We start from the raw sequence: 23,008 nt of genomic DNA, 5'->3' as shown, positions 1-23,008 counted from the left end.
GGAGGAGAAAGGAAAGGGATCCATTGGAGGGCACATGCTTGCTTTGAAAAGGAGAGTTGGATAAGGTGGGGAAGGTGGTAAACTGTGAGTGGATCCAAGTTATTGGGACGGGTTTGGGTTTGTGTCCAAAATCATCAAACCCCAATAACCAATAAACCCAACCAAATACACAATAAATTAAAATTCTCCCCCCCCCCCCCCCCCCCCCCCACCAAATAAGAACAAGTTATAAATAGATAAAAGTTAGAGAGAAAACTTTTACTAGTGACAGAAGTGAAGTATGTGTAAAATATCATACTGTAATTATTACACAAGCGGATGACTAATAAAAGATGGACGGATATATACTGATGTTATTTATCTTTCATTTTCTCTGTATTTTGATAGTACACGGAACTCCAGCACACACCTTTTGAAAAATACGATATCCTTCATTTCCAAAGTCAACATTACTGTGTGGGTGTTGAAAATCTGTGTGGCTATTCATTAATCTACCAAATATTTTCAACACTGCCAATATTTCCAACAGAACAATATTAGTAACTACTATATATTACATCACAAACGTCAGTTCAGCTTCTTACAAAGGGGTAGATCAGCATGTATTAGGAGTTGTACTTACGTTGGATCGGATAATAACATCATAAACGGCGTTTAAATTCTCAGCTGTTCAGGTTGTCCTGCTTAAGTTTCTCTTGTACATATATTATTTCATGATAAACAATATCAATTCAATTTAACACTGATATTATCGATACAAAATCTATTATTAGACAAAAAAACGAAATTCCATCAAACCTGAATGTCCCATCACAAAAAGTTAAGTCAATTTCTTAGGTGTTTTTTTCAGGGAGGATCAGGTAACAATTTCTCTACCAAATCAAGATTAACAAGCAAACTTTTCTATCCTATTCAACAACAAAAACAATCTTAGAAACTAAGCTCCTCCCTTGGACCTCAATTCCTCCAAAGCTGCCTTAACCTGATGCTGCACCAAATCCAACCTCTTTTCATAAGCCTCCAACTCCAAAATCTGCTGCTGCCTCCACTTCTCATCCTCCACCAATTCTCCGACTCCGCCGCGGCCGCCACTTCCCATTTTACCTCTCAAACTCAGAGGCATTGGATTCATAGCCAACTCTACTATCAACCGTCTCACATCATGACCATTATTCATGTTATCATCCACATTAGTAACGTTATTATTCTCATCAAACGATGTCGTAGGCCTCTTATGATCCGCAACGCTACTACTCGCCGCCACATTGTCCTCCTCCCTCTTCACCATGACATTATTGTTATGCGATTCTACGACACAATTATTTCTGGTTTTTTCGACGTTCCAAATCTTATGTGAAAGCTCGAAAACCGCATTGTCGTGTGCGTTTTTAAACCGGAACTCTTTCCCGGAGGAGTTGATTTCGTTCATTTTCTTCACGACATTGTGGTACTTCCTCTTTAGTCTTCTCAGCTTTTCCACCATTTTTGTCTTGCTGCATTCGAGCTTTAACCTCGGTTTGATTTCGTCGTAAAACAACGCCGTTTCCTTAGCGGTGGCCTTGGTAATTCTGGTTTTTCTGGTGCCGTAGTAGTCAAGAAAGCCACCCAACAGCTCAAGCTCGTCCTCCTTACTCCAAACCCTCTTACCCCGCCGCTTCTTTTCCTCTTGGACGGACGTTAATGCCTCGTTTGCATGGTCAATACGCCGTCGTTTCGCACGGGGCTCGTATATTGTGAAGCTGTAGTCGGAGTTGGAGCTGGATTTTGGTTCCTCCACTTCGTCCTCATCCTCGGCCTCATGGGGTTCGTATGAAACGTCGTTTTCATCGTTATCGTCTTCATGATCATCAACATTGTGACCCTTTTGTGCTTGACGGACATTGTTGTTGCCGGGGTCATGATGACAAATATCATCGTCATAGTCAGATTCATACTCTGACGATGAATATGAAGAGGAAGAAGAAGAAGACATGATCCAACTAAGCAGCGGCCGCCACGCCATTTTCGAAACAGGACTTGCAGAACAAACCAGAGATAGCAAGCTTGTTCTCGATCCTTCCTTCGGAACAGCAGCTTGGTCTGCGAGTTGGAGAGAATTATGGCATGCAGCTAGGGTTTGGAGATTTAATTGTATTTTAGGTTGAGATACCAGAAGGACAGATAGGTTTCCACAGTTAAGAAGGTTGTTGATAAGAATAGAGGATTAATTAAAGTGATGGTTAAAGAGGAATGGTGTGAATGGAGGAGAGCAAATATCAATGGCTGCCGGCCACTGTCCGATAACGGCTGCGATATAGATGTAATACGATGTATTTCTTAGTAAATGTTATTTAGACACCAATTGTTACAATATCAATTTCTACAAAAATGGTTCCAAAAATATTTTATTTAAAAATGTTTTCAATCGTTTAAAAATATTTGCCGCCCTAAGCCATATTATATGAAGTTGGTAATTAGAGTTAACCAATAAGTAAGTGCAATTACAAATTATAATAGCAATGCAAAGGGAAGTTGCATTGCACCCCCAAGGCATTGCCCTTAGAAAAAAGGTGGTACCTCTTTCTCCTTTCATGTCTAGTCATGTAGCTAAAATTTTTTGACAAAAAGTTTAGGGGATGGGACATGGGAGGCTACCTCATCCTCTTAAGGTCACGGCATATCACAAGTCTTTTTGACGACTTATAGTGCGGGTCTTAGCCTTTTTTTTTTGTTTTTACTGATCGCTAAAAAAAAAAACCAGATCAAATCGGGTTATAATGAAAAATAGATTTTTTATTTTTATTTTTTGTTAAACGATAAATTTTGTTAAATTATGTGTCATATTAATCACCGACAGAATTTGAACCCACACTGTCATGCAATAGTTCAATTATTTTCACCACTATAGTAAATGGCAGCTTGCGAAAAAAAAAAAAAAAATGGATCGATGAAGAATTTGCTAAACATCTACATTGATTAATTAACTCAAAGTGGGGTTAGCAAGTGGGGCCATACATGTATCAACCGAGTTTGATCAAGGTCACCACCACCACCAAACTAGTCCACCATCGATCAACAGTCCAACACGCAAGTTTAAGTCTATAACCATGTGTCGTGAACCAAGTTCCAACCAACCACCCACTTGACCCCTTCCCTCTCGCCCTAACCCCAACCACCCCTCTCTCTCTCTCTCTCTCTCTCTTAAACGCAAATTTATAACCTCATCCCCCACCACCCGCCAATTTTACCCGAGATTCCCATAACACCCTCCCCCCACCACCACCGCCACGTCTAACATGGCCCCCGATCAGGACGACGTCGTTCTCCCCGAAGGCGACCTCTCCTCCTCCTCCCAGGACGACGAAGAAGAAGACGACGTCGTCGACGAAGACGAGGAAGAAGATGACGTCGAAGACGACGACGATGTTCTAAACGACGATGTCATCAACTCCGCCTCCCCTTCCACGTCATCCGCCGGCGCCACGGATTCTATCCCCGTCGCCATCGCCACCGCCACTCCTACCGTCACTGTCGCTCTTCCCGCTCGGGCCCCCCCCACCGTGCCTCTGACCCTCACGTCTGCTCCAACCACCGTAATCGCAAATGACGCCGTCTTGTCATCCGATCCCAAACGGCACCCCGCGCTGTCGTCCCAGCCGGAGGAGAAAAAACCGGCGGCGCTGGACGATTCTCGGAGACTCTTCCAGAGGCTGTGGACCGACGAGGACGAGATCGAGCTGTTACAGGGCTTCCTCGACTACACGACGCAGCGAGGCAGCAGAGGCTCGCATGGCCAAAACGACACCGCTTTGTTCTACGACCAGATCAAGTCCAAGCTCCAGCTCGACTTCAACAAGAGCCAGCTCGTCGAGAAGCTCCGGCGGCTGAAGAAGAAGTACCGGAACGTCCTCAGCAAAATCGCGAGCGGCAAAGACGTCAGCTTCAAGAGCCCTCACGATCAGGCGACTTTCGAGATCTCCCGCAAGATCTGGAGCAATATCGGCCGAATTGGCGCCGACGAGAACGCCCTCGACGACGAAGATCCCCCTAGCAATCCTAACTTCGGCAGTTATGAGATCAAGGCCGAGGAGGCTGCCGGTTTCGCCGGCGATAAGAAGTCCACGCCGAGATCGCGCAAGCGCTCGCGAATACAACCAAGGTCCGACGAGAAACTGCCGCCTCCGCCGCTGCGTGGCGGTTTCGTTGAGCCGTCGCCGGTAATTAAAGATAACAACAACAGCATTAATATTAGTAACAATGGTGGTGCTGGTGGTGGTAACAATTGTAGCAATTGCAATGTTCAAGGGTTGATTGAGGAGACGGTGAAGAGTTGTTTGTCTCCATTGTTCAAGGAGTTGCTGAGTAATGCAATGGGCGGTGGGCAGTCCAGAGGCTTCGGAGGTTTGGCATTCAATCCGATTCCCTTGAGCTTCGGTGGGCCTCCGATGAACTTGAATTTCGGGGGCGGAGAAGTGGAGGATGACAAGTGGAGGAAGCAGCAGATTTTGGAGCTGGAGGTGTACTCGAAGCGGCTGGACTTGGTTCAGAATCAGATCAAAGTGGCATTGGACGAGTTGCGGTCCAATGGCGGGTGACCAGTCGATTGAAGGAAGACATTGATGGTAAGTTTGGGGACTCTTCACGAATCTTGAATTTTTTGTTCATATAAATTTGCTCCGTCCCTCTGATCAATGGTGCAGCAGGTGTTCGCATTTTACAAATTTTTCCGTCTTTGTTGGTTTCGTAGAACAGTTTTCGAATAATGATTTTCCGATCATTGTCTAGTTGTTTGATAGTTTTGTTCATACTCCTTAGACATGTGTATACGAGGTAGTGTTCTTTTCCTTCCCATATGTTCTTGTACATGAGATGTTCGTCGACATAAATTGATCAAGTTAGCATCTTTATGTATCTCTCTGGATTGTAGTCATGTTCGAAATTTGAAGATGTCATTTACCAGAGGGCAGCTCTCTCGTAGTTTCCATGACCGGTAGAGAAAGATCGGCGTTTCATGTTTCAGAAATCTCTTTATGTTTCAATGACCTGAACCTCTTTGCTCATGATTTGCAAGATCGGTGTATTCGACTATTAGTACTATGCAGATGCAGAGTCGTATACATATACTTGTGTTTGTGTTTGTGTTTGTTAAGCAAGGAGCTGTTCGTAGACATGTGCTGGTTTCGATTTTGGTTCGTAGCAAGGAGTTGGTCGTGTGTATCTATGCCGATCTTGGTTTCGATTTTGTGATCGAAACAATGTTGTGTACTGTGTACTTTGGATTTCTTTGTTGGTTGTTTTACCACTGTCAACGCCTTCGAGTGACTCTACTCTAAGTTGGCTTTGTATTTCGGAGATTCAGCCGAGGGAAGTTCAAGCTTTGCAACCCCGAGTTTGCGGCCGTGATGAGGAAACTAGGGTTTTGTTTCCGTCATCTGGTCGTTTCTGTTGGGAGATTAGTACGTCTACCAGAACCAGATTAGGATTTTCGAGCCGGAGGAAGCTGAAGTCGGAGAATTTTGTCGGAGTCACAGCGACGGCTGCACTTTCTGATACGAAACAATTGAATGTTGAATGAAAATCCACTTCTTTCCCTTCGTGAATTTGTGAAACGTCGTGTAATAATAACAAGGAGAATTGAGACTTCAATCAATTGTTTTGGATGTTTCACCAAGAAGGGAGCAATCGTGAAATCAATACATGTGAAATTTCGACTTTGTTTTCTCAAATACCTGTTCGGCAATGACCGCGCTGTTCCCGTCAGCTTTCTTGATCTCCATGTGAGCCTTCTGGTAAAATGCAGTGCCCCTCAACGCGTCCGCAATGAAAGCATCGAAACCAATTGCTATGGCAGCTTCGGCTTTAGCTCCGTAAACCAACCTCTGTTCCGAAAGAGCAAAGACAGATTGTGGAAACCGTAAAACAGTATGATCTGGTTATTGTTTCAACGAAGTTAAGGGGTTTGAAAATTGGACCTTAAGTCTTGAAAGATGGATAGCACCAAAGCACATTGGGCATGGCTCACAGGATGCATATATTTCACAGTCCGAGAGCTCTATCCGATTCAACTTCTTACAGGCCTATCGTCCCAAGATCAAATAAAGAACACCATAACTAAAACTTGTAGAAACCGGAAACAAGCGAATAAAACATGTTTGCTAAGATCTACGTACATACATACTCATCATGCTTACAACTCTACGATGACAATGCTGATCATACAAACCTTATCGTATAAACATTTCAAGCTCATTTGGTTATAAAAACTAAACAAATTGGACATGGCCTTAAGTCTTCCCTAAACCAACCAATATGCACGAGTATGCATATATGCCCGAATGCTAGTACGGATCCAACAGTTTGGGCATGATGCAATGTAGTTATATATTAGTCTAACCTCTCTTATGGCAGTAACCTCTGCGTGGGCGGTCGGATCAGTATGTTTTAGAACCATGTTGTGACAGCTTACGACTATTTCATCATCGCGAACAATAACTGCACCAAATGGCCTGCCGTCTCCACAATCAACTCCCTTATAAGCTTCTCCAACTGCTTCTGTTAAGAATTTGTGATCTCTATCCTGTTCAACTGGTTGAACAATCAAAACAAAAGGCAAAGCATGATAAATACGAAGACCGGATCTGGTTGCAAAGTACCGCCTTTGTTTACATAAGACGGGTTTGGCGTTACCTTCTTGATGTGCTGCAAATGCAGAGGCCACAGAAAGGGTTCCGTCTTGCGCTTCCACCGCTGCCAAAAAGAAGAGTAGCAATGAATAACCTAAGCACCCAAAATTTCCCAATTACATATGGCAAACTTCCAACATTTCTTACGACCCTCAGAACTTTACAATTAATATACAAGTTCCACGACTTATCTTCTGAAAACATCTTAAGGGCAACAACGTTGTACACAAACGAGGGCCCGACCAGTTTTAAGCTTTCATACATATACATAGTATTCCTAGTATTTAGGTGAAAAGAAAAAAGAACAATATGCAAGTGAAATATGTCACATCCCGGCCCGGGCGGGACCACTTCCCAGGCCCGCTCCACCACCGTAGCACGATATTGTCCGCTTTGGGCTTACCATTCTCTCACGGTTTTGTTTTTGGGAACTCACGAGCAACTTCCCAGTGGGTCACCCATCATGGGATTGCTCTAGTCCCTTCTCGCTTAACTTCGGAGTTCCTACGGAACCCGAAGCCAGTGAGCTTCCAAAAGGTCTCGCGCTAGGTAGAAATGAGAATATACATTTAAGGATCACTCCCCTGGGCGATGTGGGATGTCACAATCCACCCCCCCTTAAGGGTCCGACGTCCTCGTCGGCACACACGCGACCAGGGTTAGGCTTTGATACCAAATTGTCACATCCCGGCCCGGGCGGGACCACTTCCCGGGCCCGCTCCACCACCGTAGCACGATATCGTCCGCTTTGGGCTAACCATTCCCTCACGGTTTTGTTTTTGGGAACTCACGAGCAACTTCCCAGTGGGTCACCCATCATGGGATTGCTCTAGCCCTTTCTCGCTTAACTTCGGAGTTTCTACGGAACCCGAAGCCAGTGAGCTCTCAAAAGGCCTCGCGCTAGGTAGAGATGAGAATATACATTTAAGGATCACTCCCCTGGGCGATGTGGGATGTCGCAAAATATGCAAAAGAAAATTCCATAAAACAAAAAAATTTGGAGTGACTGCACTCGGAATATATATCAAAGCACAAGATCACCTTGTAAAACTGAACGGATTCACAGGTTTTCCAATGGAAAGAAGAACAGTAATTCATGGTTCCAACTTGCTCCAATGCTATCACATTGCAGTCAAGTCCGAAAGCGATCCTATCTAGGGATAAAAAGTCTTGACACCGCTACTGGATACGATAAAAGACAAGTAACTTAAAGGTTTTGCAAAGACAATGCAAATTTTCCACATTTTAGTACGTTTTGTTCACAGTGGATAAATAGTCGGCCAAGTTCTGTGAAAAAGGATGGTTGGTGTGTACCATATCACACAGCACTAGAACGTCTTCTTAATTATCGTTTGGCATTATAAAACCGACATTAAAATGAAGTCCCCGAACAAATGCTCAAGGACGGACACAACATCCACGTTAGGTCGTTAGTTCTTTTGTCAAGCGATTCATTGTACCAACTCATTTCGAATTCCGACCATGGAATTGCATTTGATTATTTCAAAAGCATTTCAAGTACATTGTATCTAGAAATTATAGGATCATTCCAACTCGTATAACCTTACTGTTAAGGTCCAAATTCCATTCTTTTAAACTCACATTGATGGGAGAAAGGACCTTGCATGGGCTTATAAGAGGTTGGTCTACAATCTACTCTCTATATTGCCAATTGGTTTTATGGTGGAACCCTAACTTTCTTCACCCTAAACTCCACCGAAGCAGGGTGTTTCGTATAATCATTCTGATCTGTATCCTTTCGATCATACAATCATCACAGAAACAAATTAAAACATTGCACTCTTTCGAATCTTTTGCTGTCGAACTAACATTTTAAACTTTCTACTCTGTTCTTAAACCAGGGCAAGTCTTGGATTAAAAGGCAGTGGAAGCACTTGCAACGTGCAAAACATCCACTAATTTTCTGGGCAAAGTGATCCACACAATTCCAGACTTACCCAAAAGAAAATATGCAAATCAGAACAAGAAAGGATCCCAAAACCACAGTTTTGAAGTAAAAGTTCAGAACTTTCAAGTTCTGCCGGAAAAAAAAAACAGTAAAATCCAGAAGAAACAATCACATACACTCAGTTCCCAATAGATTGGACGGACATGCATGATCGAAGAATTACCCAACAAAGAAAACGATGAGTAAAACAGTAAAAGTAAAAATGGGGTTAGAAAGAAACGTACCGTTAGCTTCCGCCATTGATGGGAAATGGGACTGTGTGGAGGAAGAAAGAAAGATCAGAGGAACGTGGAAGGAAAGGAGAAAGAAAGCGAAGTGAGAGATGGAGAGATTGAGAAGATGAGAGAGCTGTGAATTGTGATGGTCCACGAGTTATTATGTATATGCAGTTGTCGGTGGTAAAGTGCGAGAAGGAGACTCAATGGAATGGAAGTGCAAAAGAGTGAGAGCGACAAAGACACGACATGCCGAGCTGTCGGGCTGTGATTGTGAGGAGAGATTTACATGCCATTAGATTGCGTCACGGTAGCGGTATTTTGAGTTTACCACGTGTTAAAGGGTTGTTATTTTATCGCGTCACAATGAATGATTGATTTGAAAATACGTGACTGTAATAATATGAAGAGATTCTTCTAGTTGCACTTGAATTTGTCGTAAACGAAGATAGATTCTTACAGTCACTTAGTATTACGGTCTAATGATATTCCTCTCTACTTGTAAGTGAGAGGTCTTAAGTTTGATTTTCGCCAAAGACGAATTTGAATCACATTATTGCTAGCCCACTGTGAGTAGATAATATCAATTATTCAAAAAAATAAAAAATATTCTTACATACAACCGACCAATTTTGACGTGTCAACTACCCTGATTAGAATTTGGATCTAAGGATTTGCCGTAAATAAAGGCAACTAACATGTAACTCCAAATGATTTTTTAGATTTCATGCTTGAGATCATTTTTCCAAACCGTTTGTTGATGTCATGATTAATTATTCTCTTGTTCGTAAAACAATAATTAGATGACGACTGAATTCTCCTTATTATAATACATACATTGTTAATGACCCTCTACCACAATGTTGAAAAAAAGTGTTCTTGTTGCACCACGATGTGTAATCTAACAAATATATCATTTGACAAAAAAACAAAACAAAACAAAAAAAAAACAGACATTTCACATTTTAAGGCAACTAAAAAATTTCCATTACACAAAAATAATCAAACTTGGAGATCAAGAAAGCTCAACTGCTGCCCTAAGTAGTAGTCGAAATTCGAACCCTAATACTCTTCAGCAAGCACGGCGCATCGTTTTAATGTCAAATCCTTCTTGGAACTGTAGCCCTTCTGCAATTTAACCATCCCCATTGCTGTAATATTTTTCACCTCAATACAGTTGAGAAAATCTTTTCTCGCTTTCTTCATGATCAAGCTTTCCTTTCGCTTTCGGACGGGACCATCGTCGCCACCGCAGGAGCTGCCGGTGTTACTTCCTTTGTTGCTTGATGACGACGGAACCTCATCCTCGCTTCTTTTTCTTTTGTTCCATGACGATGACGGAACCTCTGTCTCTTTGCAAATAACAACTCGCCGGCTTTGTTTTCGCAAAGCTTCCTCTTTATACCGCCTCTTCAACCTCTCGGCAGCCTTCTTTTCGGCCTCGTCGAGTTCTTCCTTCTCCTTTGAATCGTACAGCTCCATCCATCTGTACCTCACATTCTCCTTCTTCATCCTTTTGCTCGCCGCATCAGTCCTTAAAGGCCCGAACTTCTGTTCGTAGAATTTCCGCCACAACTCTTCGGTAACTGGACTCAAATCTCTACCTCCGCTACTCTTCTCTACTTGCCTCAACTCCCCGACCGTACATTGTGGTAGGATTTTCTCCAGAACACTGAAATCTATGTCGCTAACATTACCGCCGTTGCGGCGCAGTAAATCAGCCACCGTAGACGGAGGAGCTGCTGCTTTCGCTTCCACATCCATCTCTCTCTATGCTCACAATTAAGAGTAATTGAAGGTCTGAAAAATAGTATGCAGTCTTGCGTTCATACGCTTTAATTTATAGGCAATGATCAAGTGCGGTTTCCTTTTCCTGTTGGGAATAGGAAATCCTAGTAAAAGGTAGCTTGTTTTAACTTTTATGTTTTTTATTTACTTTTTTGTAAGTACTCTTGCCCCTACTGCATCTAAGAATCCAGATCCTCGCCAAATTCTCTTTGTATGGATTCCGAATATCCGTGAATCGTGTACGCTCATCGTACATCGTACGGTCAGAAATCATTTTAAATATTTTTGTTTAAAATTAAACACAAACAGTACTTGACAAAAATTAACCGCACGATATACGATAAACAGACACGATTTACAGATCCTTAGGATTCTCACCAAAATGATCCAAAGAGGATCCTATTGGTACATCTAAGAATTTGCGGTAAACTAGGAGCAATGGACATGTATCGAAAAAAGTTTCATTATCTATTTTATTAGTTTATTCTTTTTATGCAAGCGATATTCTAATTAATTCGACCTAAACTACGAAAAGAGAGATTCAAACTTAAGTGTACATAAAAAACACACTGTTCTAATCAACGAATTTCCAAAATTGACCAAGGAAGGATCCTAGTTGGGTAAATAATCCGGTTTCCTTTTCCAGTTGGTTAAAAGGGATCTCCAAGATTGACAAATAATCCTAGTTTGATTAGGAAATCTCCACACCAAAATTTTTATATGTACCGATAATACAAGTCACGTGGTCTCATATTTCGGGTCTTATAAATATATCATATACTACTTTGAACAACTAGCTATTGATTTCTTCAATCTTTGTTTTGTTTTTACTCTTTCTCTTGAAGTCTTTGAGTATTTTTCTTCTCGTTAGACTCTTACCAACAGAGTTACAATGCAGAAAGACGGAGCAAAGAGGAAAGCCAGCCGGAAACCTACTCGGCCATTGCGAAAGCGGGTCAAAGCCTCCGAACCGAAACTGGAACCCGAGCACTTGGTGGAGGAGCCCCGAAAACTGAAAGACCTATGGAAGGCTGCGTTTCCTGTCGGAAAAGGCAGGGACAGGATGGACTCCGTGCACATTTTTTTAATCTCGAACGAGCATTCGAAGAGAAGGGAAAGCTCAATCACGAGGTCATTGGTAACAATGACAAGGTCTATCTGTTCGGCACAATCGAATGTCATTTTCACAGGAAGGATGAAGTTGTAGTCCCTGTTTTGGTGGCTGTTGTATCGCCTTCCCCGCCATCAGATGAGCTGAGGATTAAGCCGGTCAATGGAGCAGAAATTAGGGTTCCGATGAAAGCGTTGAAGATGGATTGGATTCCATGCATTTCTCTGTACAAGAAAGATTCGGCCACCCAAGTGATGCCGTATCCTCAAATATTTGTCTTGGGTTGCACGGAAAGGAGAAGTGACGCTTCGAACTGCACAAAGGATGAAAGTTTCGTGAAACTTCACTCCTTTCCGTGTTTGGATGACAATGAGGAGGAAGAAGATGACTGTCGGGTAGGAGGCGAGGAGGATGAATTTGCCAAGTTCATCATAGAGGAGACTATGGGAGGAGACGAGGAATTGTCACCTGTTGTAAAAGCTGGCTTGAAGGAGTATGTGGAGGACATGATATTTGATGCAAAGAGAAACCATGGAGAGAACAAAGATAGTAGCAGTAGTGTTTTTTCGTTCATCCAAGCGATACTAGGAGACGGGAGATGCAAATGCAAGCACCCGGACGAAGGGACAGGCACTCTAAAGCGCTTGAGCCTAGAAGAGGGTTTCGGAAAGGGAATTATTATTAGCACTCCAAAAATCTCATTCTACACGTCAAACTTTTTATATTTGGAAAGAAAAATACACTTGTGAGGAATGTAGAATGAGATTTTTGAAATGCCAATAACACTTCCCTTGGGAAATAGGAGTATGTACAAGTTCAACACTCTGCAAACACCGGAAACTCCTGACATTTCAGAAGCTAAATATCGATGCATCAATAAGTATTACGGCACGGCTCTTGAGGTTCTGTAAAACACGATGCCAAATCCTAAAGCATGCGTTGAAGTTCAATCACTTGTTAATCAGTGCAAAGAGTCTGAAAACTTCATCAAAGAGTTTTATATCGCGATTAAATTGTCGTTCATTAGAAGATTAAGAAGTATCTTCGCTTCTAGATCACAAATAAACGAAAGTCGATGAATAATCTGAAATCTGTTGCTGCTTAATATGATAAATCTGTCCTCATCATAATACTGATATTCGGGAAAAATAGGAAGAATAAAAAAAAAACTAAATATTAGATGGCTCTGTAAAATCCACAATGACAGGCAGAATCTTTCATTTTAAAAGAATCCTAAAGGCAAAACATGAACAAAAACTAGAACCGAAATCACTAGCGCTCATTTCTTCTTTGTCTTGGCAGCATCTGAAGCCTTGGTCTGCACAAAAAATAACAAAATCGTTGTAAGAAGCAAGGTATCAAACAAGAATTACGCAAGGAAATAATAAGTCACTTTCTTACCTTCTTTACTCCTCGGATCTTCTTGGCTCTGTTCTTTCTCTCCTTCAATTGCTTCCTTGACTTCTCTACTTTAGTATCAAGTCCGTTCTGCAATATCAAAAATGTTTTTATTGGTATGAACTAATGGACATTTGAAGCAGAACCGATGAGAAAAATTACTATATACTAAAAAACACAGTATGAAACCAATCATGAAGAGATGGAAATAAAAAGGTTTGGGGGTAACATTACCATACTTGTGCTCCCACGCTTAGTTTAGTTTGTCATTACAAGAGACGTACATATCTACTCATGCTCAACTACTAGTGCACGCTAGAAAAGAAAAGATACCAAGAGGCACACAGGACTAACAACAAAATACCACTTAGAAGATACATTGATAAATCCGACCAATTAACAATCAACAGCTTACCATAGATTAACTCAATGTGTCCTAGGGTTTACCCATGTGTTAATCAAATCACTTCAACATAGCTATCTACATTTCTAGTGGTGGCAATGCCCTATGGTTTAGGTAGCAAAAATGAAATTTGAATCGATGAACTTATCAGTAAAATCTGGACTTACCCTGATCAACCTGTACTTGGGCTCATACTTCTTCGCATTTTCAACAGAGTCATAAATCAATCCAAATCCAGTAGATTTGCCACCACCGAAGTGAGTCCGGAACTTGAAAACAAAGATTGCGTTCGGGTCCTTGACCTCATAGAGTCTTGCCAGCTTCTCCTTCAGCTCAGCCTTCACAGAACCAACACACCAATTCGTTTAATTAGTGAGCAAGCTCATAATTCACATTATTGCTATTCATTACGAGAAAGAAAAAAGAAAAAAATTCATTTCTAAACAGTTATTTTACAAGCTCTAGTTCGTCAAACATAACACCATTGATTGAACAAAACATACTGTGACAAATTACGATAAATAAATAGCCGAAAAAGTTCTGTAACCACACCTTGGAAACATTTGGCCTGCCTGGATGAAGAACATCAATGACCTACATGGAACAAAAGCAAAAATTGAATTACGATTAACCCCGTAAGAGAAGATTATCACGGAAAGCTGACAACACGAAAAGATCTGACCACAGATAATACAAACCAAATTATTAATAAAAACCCAGTTGGGTGACTCAGAATTAAGTAAAAAAAATAAAATATACATATTCGGATCAAAGCATCCATATTTACGGTGAAAAATCACAAAAAAAATATATATATATATATATATATAATGCTAACCAAATTAAAAATAAAAAACCAGTTGGGTGAATACGAATTACATAAACAAAACACATATCCATATCAAAGCATGCAACTTTGGGGAGAAAAATCACAAACCTAACGAAATAAAACAGCTTAAACATCACTAACAAGAACACTAAAAAGTTAAAGATATAAAACCCAGTTAAATACTAGAGGCAAAAAGTAAGAAATTATGGAGGAACTCACGAATTGCTTGCGAGAGAGAAGGCGGTTGGTCATGAACTTCCTGGTTCGGATGGTGACGGCCTTGTCCGCCATGGTTGGTTTTGATTACACCGGAAGATACCTAACCAGAGGGCAATGAGGCGGAAATTGCAGTAGTCGCAGCAGCTGAGGCACAGAGAGTTTGAGAGAGACGGAAGAGTTTTGATTTTATTGGATTAGGGTTTTAGGAGGATAGAGATTCGATGGGTCTGGGCCGAGCTACATTTAACTTTCTTTTTTAATTAAGGCCAGGCCCAAAGGGTCTAACAATTCTCCGGTCGGACTTGGACATCAAGCCCTGATTCGGGTTGCACAAGAAATCGGTCCAGAATTCAATTAGGAGTGCAACTCGAAGGGGTTGGACGGACTAAAATTCCATCGATGTTAACCCATTCTTATAATTTTGTTTCCAGGTCAAATTTTATCAGGCTGGCAAAAATATGATCCCAACTCTCGATCAAAGTCAAAACAAACTCGAGTAACACAAACACCTGAAAAATTGTACACAATTTCTTGTATCATCAAGGAAGTGAGTTGAATATGTACAAAATGAGTGAACATTTGTATACATACTAGACATTAAACTTGGTAAGGCAAGGCCTGAATTCAAGGAAATTATGGGCTACAACTAGCCGTGTCACTTCATTTCCATGACTGAAACACAGAAACTTCTCAAATAAGGCCATCGTTTTAGGCAAGAACAACTTATATAACACGAGTACATTATTACGTGACATTTACACGAATTAAAAACTTGCACGTGTTTTTATTTCATTGACACTAAATGCCAGTATAGAAGTGTATTATGTCAGGTTAGTCCTCCTCCTAGATCTATCCGATGAGTCTTCAACCATTGAATCTTGATCCGACCTAAATTGCACCCCTCTATCGAACATAATATAAAATAAAAGTCACGTGCAAAGCACAATCTATCTTCATGAGTTCATCCATGAAAAGACAAAGACACGGAGGAAGAAGTTTGAGGCGGAGATTGAACGAACCAGAGGCCAAAGCCGCGACAGCAGCTGCTATCTCCTCCCCATAAAATCCAATTCTCAAAACAAAAACCCGTCCACGCTTTTGATTTCTGAATTCCAAAAACGCTCGACTCGAAAACAGTTTTCAAATGGCGGCAACAGCTTCATTGCTCCAACCCAACCCCCTGAGATGGAACAAGCGCAATCTCCTCCCCCCTCTCCGTCCCCTCCCCGCAAACCCTATCAAATTCAAAAACTTCAATTTCCAAATCCAAAAACTCCCCTGCAAATTCAAAGTTCAATGCTTTAAGCAGCTACCCGAATCAAAATCTCGGTCCCTGGAAAACCCAGCACACCCAGCAACAAACCCACCAAACCCAATTGGGATTATCACCGGAAAGCTGCTGAATGTTCTGAAGGAGTTGAGAAAGCCGGCAATGGCCGCCGTGTTGTTTGGTCTGCTGCTGATGTCCAACCCGAATTTGGCATTGGCTGCATCGGGCGGCCGGGTCGGGGGACGCTCGTTCTCGTCTTCCTCGTCGTCTTCCTCGTCGTCGTCGAGGAGTTATTCGGTGCCGAGGACTTCGAGTTCAAGGCCCGATTTTTCGTACTCCGCGCCGTACTACGCGCCTTCCCCGTTCGGTTTCGGTGGCGGGGGAGGTGGGTTTTACGTGGGGCCGGCAGTTGGGGTCGGAGTCGGAGCCGGGTCGAGCTTCTTCCTGATATTGACGGGCTTCGCGGCGTTTGTTTTGGTTTCCGGGTTCCTTTCGGATCGGTCTGAGGGCAGTGTGCTTACTGATACAGAGAAAACAAGCGTTCTCAAGCTTCAGGTATGATTGAATGCTTGTAATTTTCGCAAGGCAGTGGATATTTCAGAATATTTTGTTTGTATGTATGTGTGCGTGTGTATATATGTATATATGTATGTATGTATGTATATGTATATGTATATGCAATTTGAAATCCTCTGTAAAATTAGAGCTCCTTTTACATACGACCCATGACTTGTTAGGTTGGAAATTTGTTCGTTTATTGAAGTTTAATTGACTCGTTTTCCCTTGATTGCATTCAATTATGAAGTTTATGTTGAAGTGGCAAATTGTGGGAGTTCTTGCCTTTTTTGGTCGGTACATGTTAAAGGAAGGGATGATTTTGCTACAAATAGAAAAACTTGGGGATTAAGAAATGATATGGTTGTATGTAAGCACATTCTAGGATGGATGTTTATAGATGAATGAGCATTTGGGGATTGGAGAAAAGTGCCACTTGAAAAATACGGCAGTATTTGTAAAACATATCACCATCGACTGGCTTTAACCTCGAAATGGGGATAAGTGTAGGGGATCATACATACAATTTGGAAATTTTTTGATATTTAGTGCTGTAATCTCACTGTGTTGACTAAATTTTGGAAATGTGATGTGCACTTTATAGACTCTTCTGTTGGATTGCAATGAACAATGTATCCTCTATTGTTTCACCTTTACTTCTTTAAGGTTGGTTTGTTGGGCATGGGACGAACACTCCAAAGGGATCTTAATCGGATTGCTGAAACTGCCGATACTTCTACCACTGATGGTTTGGCCTATGTTTTGACAGGTGAACCTATATATATTATTATTCATGCACACTCACATCATATAACTGAGCTCTTAGAATTGGTTTTTTTTATTATACCAATATTTAGATTTATTACCATACCCATAATGTCAAGTTACGATCTTTTATTACACTGAATGTACAGCTCCTACGTTCTTCTGGCTACGATTCTTTCTATTCTTATTTATTACTTTAAAGATCAATCGTCTCTCAAAGGATTGATTATTGGATAGCTTGTTCTGGACTTCCCTAAGGTTCTGCAGAGGCAGGGGAAGGGCGAGTTCAAAGCCCTTCATTAGTATTATCTTAATTTTTTATTACTTTTGTTATTCTGATGCAAATTTTACTCAAATTGTAGAGACAACACTAGCTTTGCTACGGCATCCTGATTATTGCATCTCCGGCTATTCATCTGTAAGTTCATATCATCTGTTAGAGTACTTGGTTTCTTTCTGGTGTATTGTTGTGGTTGCCCACCATTGTTAGAGAAGGTGGAAACCCCTAGGAAGAGATGATGATAAATCAAAGGAATTCATATCTCTCTTAAGACATTTGGCACTATAAAGTATAAGATAGTATATGGCAGTGGCAGCTACTCGTCAGATAACTTAAACAGATTAGGCTAATCTTTTAAGGATTGAAACTTTTGAACTTTGATGTCTCGTGCACATATGCAAAGCTTTCATACAATACCTAATGGTTCTGCCTCTCTTTAGACAAATTGGGAGGCGGCTTGATCTATGATGGTGAAACCATTACTATTGTTTACCATTCTAGAGGGCCGGTGGTATTCTTTAAAAGGATTATAATAATTCAAGGGAACTCTGATACTTAATAAACTAATTGCAAACCAGCGTTGGTCTGGTGGAATAATGTCTGAAGTACGACCAGGATTGGAGTTTTTCTTGTAATTGCTTATGGATGTATCATGTATGGAGCAAAACATAAAGTATAACTTAATAAAAGTATGAGGATTGTGAAGGACATGGATTATAACTTTTGTCATGCTTCTAGGTTGCTCTAAAACGAGGCATAGAGGATGCTGAGAAACGCTTTAATCAGCTTTCTATCGAAGAAAGGGGCAAATTTGATGAAGAGACACTTGTCAATGTGAATAACATAAGAAAGCAAAGCTCTACAAGCCGGAGTGCTAATGGATTCCGCAACGAATATATAGTGGTAAGATCAAGTTGGGATAGCCTGTGTTAAACCACATTTCCAGTTTTCAGTGTCAGTTATTCATAGTATACCAAAGGGCAAACCTGTGTTGCTTATTCACATGTTAAGCTCTGAGCATTCTATTAAAATCAGTGTTTCCATCTAAGCATTGTTACCGAGGCCCCGCTGGCCTATCATGGAAGTATTGGTGAGTATGAACGTTTGGGAATAGAAATGTTAATATTTGACCTCATTTCTGACTGAACTTCATTCAGATAACAATATTGGTGGCTGCTGAAGGGGCGCATAAGTTGCCTGCCATCAATGGCAGTGGTGACTTAAAGGAAGCGTTGCAAAAGCTTGCATCCATTCCGTCGAACAAAATAATGGTAACAAAAACTTTATACTGACATGAAACTTGTAAATTTATCTTTTAGATCTGTGCTTGATACCCATGCATGTTGTTCTTTTTCCTGCAGGCAGTAGAGGTCTTGTGGACTCCTCAGAATGAAACTGACACTCTATCGGAGCGGGAACTACTTGAAGACTACCCGCTTTTGAGGCCTTTATGAGAGAACACTCAGGAGACCATGCACAGTCCTGCAAGAGGCACAACTGAACTATCCTTCAACGGGGTTGTACTGAATCATTGATGAAAGGCCATTTCGTTAAGGTATATATCCGCGATGTACAGAAATTATACATGTATAAGAATCAGTGTCTTTTCGAATTATACTCTATACAGAGGCTTCTACAATTAGTGTGAGTTCCGTGTTAACTACAATCATTTGCATGTAATAGAGGTGTACTTTGCAAATTTAATGAAACAAAAGCTACAAGTCCCACTCAGTATGAGCTTGTAGAGTGGTTTTGCAAAGGTTTCTAATGGTTTGGTTCAATAAGTGGTTACATCTGGTTAGTTATTAGAACTTCTACACCTGGGATGCAATTGTGGCAGTATCCTAACCCAAGTGAATCACACGCTGCCGATGTAGGAAAGTTAAAATACATTATAGTATTGATTCGCTTGGGATAGCTCCACAATGGCATCCTGGACATAGGTGACTTTCCTGCATTGGCAATATGTGAATCACTTGGGATACCTCCACAATGGCATCCGGGGCGTAGGTAAGTTTCTCTCCCATCCAGGAGTAGAACTTTCAAGCACATGGGGTCGTTTATGTGGTGTTTCAAGTCAATCACATACTGCCAATGTGAGGCAGTTAAAACATGTAGCAGTGCACGTTGATTAATTTGAGATACTATCACAGCGGCATCACATACATAGGTAAGTTTCTCTCGGTTAAGAGTATGAAAAGGACAAGTCAAGGGTTGGACTAGGACTAGGCTTTATAACTAGTTTCTTCCATCATGTGTTGTGGAGTTTGCCTAACATTCCTACCATTTTCGGACGTGGGAACTGCATCACAATGGCACTTTTTATAGGCTTCTTTTTTACCTCTTTCGGCGGTAGCCTGTAGGGTTGGAACTTGGATGGAGATAGGCTGTTGAAGTAGTGGTAGGGGAGTTTTTGGGTGGTGCTTTCTTGCAAGAAACACTTTTTAAGTTCTTTTAGAATTCAAAAATATTTCGCAAAAAACATTTGCAGTCATTTTAAAAACACTTTTAAACAAGAATTTGACATTTCAGCAAAGTTTAAGGTTCAATGGGCTGAGGTGGTGCGATGAACTGACCTTAGACATTGAACTTGGGTCTAGCCAAGTTGAGCAAGCTACCCCTTCGGTTGAACCCAAGTGGTCCAACTCCAATAATTCTCTTCACGAATCATGTATTCACGATGGTGTCTTGTACCAACCCATGAAGTGGAGGTCATTTTCCAAATCAACCACAAGAAAGGTTGTGTTTTTAGTTAGCACTTTCAAGTTTCAATTTCTAATGACACTCAAACGCTATATTTTGATGAAGAAGATTCTAAATTCCAATCTCGTAAACCACAGTTACTGATCTATATTAAAAATATTAATAATAAATAAATGAACTCCCAGTCGTGAGGGTGGGTGATGGTTAGGAGTAAGCTAGAGATCCAAAGATTCTGAAGGATCAGAACCCTTCTATCTGAATTAAAAAGTTGTAAAAAGGGAACTAATTTTTGCACGCATTTAAAAAAAAAAGGTAACTTATTATTTCTTCTTTCTAAATAAAAAAAGTTGTAAAAAGGGAACTAATTTCCGTATAAGGGCTGGTTTGGTATTGCTGTGCTTTGAAAAAAAACTGCTTCTGCTGTGCTGTGAGAATAAGCAGCTGTGAAAGAGTGTTTGGTAAACTTTTTTGTAAAAGTGCTTTTGAAAAAAAAAAAAAAGCAGTATTAGAGTGTTTGGTAAACTTTTATGTAAAACAAATGTGAAAAAAAGCCGGTTTTTCAAAGCTAGGTTTTGCAGCTTCTTGTTTTTGGCTTTTTTTCATCCAAAACTGTGAAAAAAAGTTGAAGCTGAGTGTTTACCAAACACAAAAACAGCTCTCAGCTTTTTTTGATAGCAGCTTTTTTCAGAATCACCTCAGTACCAAACCAGGTCTAAATCTTTTCTAAAAAAGTAACTTATTATTTTTTGAACAAACGATATTATCTAAGTTAAGAGGGAGAGGTGGGCTTAACCCACAATGGGCGGTAGGCTTAACCTATAATGGACTAGCAATAATGTAGTTCAAATTCGCCTTTAGCTAGAACCGAATCTAAAACCTCTCACTATACCACTAAACCGCAATACTAAATGGCGAAAGTAACTTATTATTGAAATCACATTTTAAATATTCTATGTTGGAGCTAGGAATATATTCCAATTTCATTACTCTCCCTCCAAGTTTGAGTTATCCCAAAAAGGTCCAAATTGATTTTTGTGGGTCTGCAATCCATCTCAAAAAAGTAAAAACACATGACTTGAATCCCACTTGAGCAAACTTTACATCACCATCGTATTATTTAAGTGAGAGAGATTCTTGTGTCTCTCTCACTCGTTTAAAAGTGGCAAAAGCATGCAACCCTTTCAATCGTTTAAAAGAGGAGGAAACTTTGGACAGGGTGGAAGAGATTCTTGTGTCTGGTACTCGAATTAGGTATAATGTTTGAACTAGTTCTCTTCTTACATGACTCAATTATAAATAAAAAAATTTGAAAACCCCATTGATTGATTGTTAGGGAAGGGTCGTGTGCATGTGGATATCCTGTCTAGAGTACCGAATTGAGATTCTTTTCAAATCTTTGTGTTTGGAATTCATGAATCAAGAGATTTGAATCATTGATTTTTAATCTTACGATCCTTGTTAGTTCATCTCACACAAATCAAAGATTCGGATCTCTCTCTTCAATGACTTGAATCTCCTAATTCTTAAGTTTCAGACACAGAAATCCGAAGGCAATCTCGATTCTAAAAGTACCCCTTTATTTGGAGTCAAATTACCAAAAAGTTGGTCAGATTTGTTGTCATCAATATCTATTTTTTAAAGCTTAAAAAGTTGTGATTCTGATTTGCACAATCTGAACCGTCTGATCAACCTATTCCAGTAAGTTCGGAAATTCAGATCGTTGAAATTTGATCCAACGGCTACAATTATTATAACTTTTAAAGTGGACCTCTGTTTGTAGCTGTTTAATCAAATTTCAATAACCAGAATCCCCGAATTTATGAATTAGGAGAAATGAATCCGAAGATGATCCATTTCCCCTACATACAATCCCATTTGGATTTTCCCATAATGTTATGGAATCTAAAACCTTTTGAGTTGGTCTCAATTTAACACCCAACCAAGCCACCAATGCAAATTATGCAATATAAAAATAAACGAAAAGACTGGTTGGCCTCCACTTTGTTGCCCACTTTCACCAAACCCAAAAAGAAGGAAAGGTATCATTATTCCTACTTATTTATCAATTACAATTCTATACGCGTGGAAAATCTTTTTTTTAATAAATTATTTATGCACATGTGTCAACTTGTAATGTACGAAAATAAGAAACAACTTAGTACGGAATGGGGCTAGTCAAATGATGTGTTCTAGGATTTGATTTTTGATTATGTATATTTGAAATTGAAATAAAATCATATACCTAAACGTTTTTAGATTCGACAAATACTTGAATTTGTATTCATTAAACCATCTCGTTTGGGATGGTTACACATGAAAAACGGATTTGAGTTTTTATTAATACACAAATGATATGTTACAATAAAAATTACATGATTTGGATTAAATCACAAAATTCAATTCGCTATCTATGAGAATCGTAAGTAAGTTAAGAGTATACCAATAGTACTAAAGGAGATTTTTCGAGTTAAATTAAAGAACTTTAACATAAAAGTGAGTACAACTTGGGTACAACTTTTGGAACAATATATGGTTTGGTGGTTTGATATGTGATTTAGACCTGGTTTGGTATTGAGGTGATTCTGAAAAAAACTGGTATAAAAAAAAGCTAGGAGCAGTTTTTGTTTTTGGTAAACATTCAGCTTCAGCTTTTTTTCACAGTTTTGGGTGAAAAAAAAGCCAAAAACAAGAAGCTGCAAAATCCAGCTTTGAAAAATCGGTTTTTTTTCACATCTGTTTTACATAAAAGTTCACCAAACACTATAATACTGTTTTTTTTTTTTTCAAAAGCACTTTTACAAAAAAGTTTACCAAACACTCTGCTACTTTATTTCACAGCTG

General features: G+C 40.2%; 5 protein-coding genes across 6 annotated transcripts; 2 read left to right on the top strand and 3 right to left on the bottom strand.

Annotated features, from left to right (window-relative positions):
* Positions 1-3,225: 3,225 nt before the first annotated feature.
* Positions 3,226-9,012, bottom strand: LOC137746071 (guanosine deaminase). 2 transcript variants are annotated; one of them, XM_088681576.1, is made up of 6 exons: positions 8,856-9,012; positions 6,667-6,726; positions 6,374-6,564; positions 5,952-6,056; positions 5,709-5,858; positions 3,226-5,525 (listed from the first exon to the last, which is right to left on the bottom strand). In XM_088681576.1, exons 1-6 carry the CDS (start codon positions 8,869-8,871, stop codon positions 5,505-5,507), a joined length of 543 nt encoding a protein of 180 aa, XP_088537702.1. In that variant the 5' UTR covers positions 8,872-9,012; the 3' UTR covers positions 3,226-5,504. The 2 variants fall into 2 exon arrangements, with proteins under 2 accessions (XP_088537702.1, XP_068342231.2); XM_068486130.2 differs by lacking the exon at positions 3,226-5,525 and having other exon boundaries at positions 5,614-5,858.
* Positions 3,276-4,892, top strand: LOC137745201 (putative transcription factor At5g28040). Its single transcript, XM_068485113.2, has one exon. The coding sequence runs from the start codon at positions 3,276-3,278 to the stop codon at positions 4,572-4,574; it is 1,299 nt and encodes a 432-aa protein (XP_068341214.2). The 3' UTR covers positions 4,575-4,892.
* Positions 9,013-9,908: 896 nt separating the features above from the next.
* On the bottom strand, positions 9,909-10,610 carry LOC148692133 (uncharacterized). Its single transcript, XM_088681605.1, has one exon. It carries the CDS (start codon positions 10,608-10,610, stop codon positions 9,909-9,911), a length of 702 nt encoding a protein of 233 aa, XP_088537731.1.
* A 2,215-nt stretch (positions 10,611-12,825) lies between these two features.
* LOC137745793 (small ribosomal subunit protein eS24z) lies at positions 12,826-15,462 on the bottom strand. The gene is made up of 5 exons (XM_068485806.2): positions 14,595-15,462; positions 14,099-14,140; positions 13,714-13,884; positions 13,147-13,233; positions 12,826-13,063 (listed from the first exon to the last, which is right to left on the bottom strand). The coding sequence occupies exons 1-5, from the start codon at positions 14,664-14,666 to the stop codon at positions 13,025-13,027; spliced, it is 411 nt and encodes a 136-aa protein (XP_068341907.1). The 5' UTR covers positions 14,667-15,462; the 3' UTR covers positions 12,826-13,024.
* Positions 15,463-15,738: 276 nt separating this feature from the next.
* Positions 15,739-19,223, top strand: LOC137745331 (FLUCTUATING-LIGHT-ACCLIMATION protein 1, chloroplastic). Its single transcript, XM_068485275.2, has 6 exons — positions 15,739-16,419; positions 17,086-17,188; positions 17,547-17,602; positions 18,203-18,367; positions 18,622-18,735; positions 18,826-19,223. The coding sequence occupies exons 1-6, from the start codon at positions 15,739-15,741 to the stop codon at positions 18,916-18,918; spliced, it is 1,212 nt and encodes a 403-aa protein (XP_068341376.2). The 3' UTR covers positions 18,919-19,223.
* The last annotated feature ends 3,785 nt before the right edge of the window (positions 19,224-23,008 follow it).

Source organism: Pyrus communis, chromosome 12 (assembly GCF_041283825.1).
Source record: "Pyrus communis isolate YQ-2024b chromosome 12, ASM4128382v1, whole genome shotgun sequence".
NCBI lineage: Eukaryota > Viridiplantae > Streptophyta > Magnoliopsida > Rosales > Rosaceae > Pyrus > Pyrus communis.
Note: the sequence above shows the minus strand (reverse complement) of the source record. Positions and strands in the feature narration are given on the sequence as shown.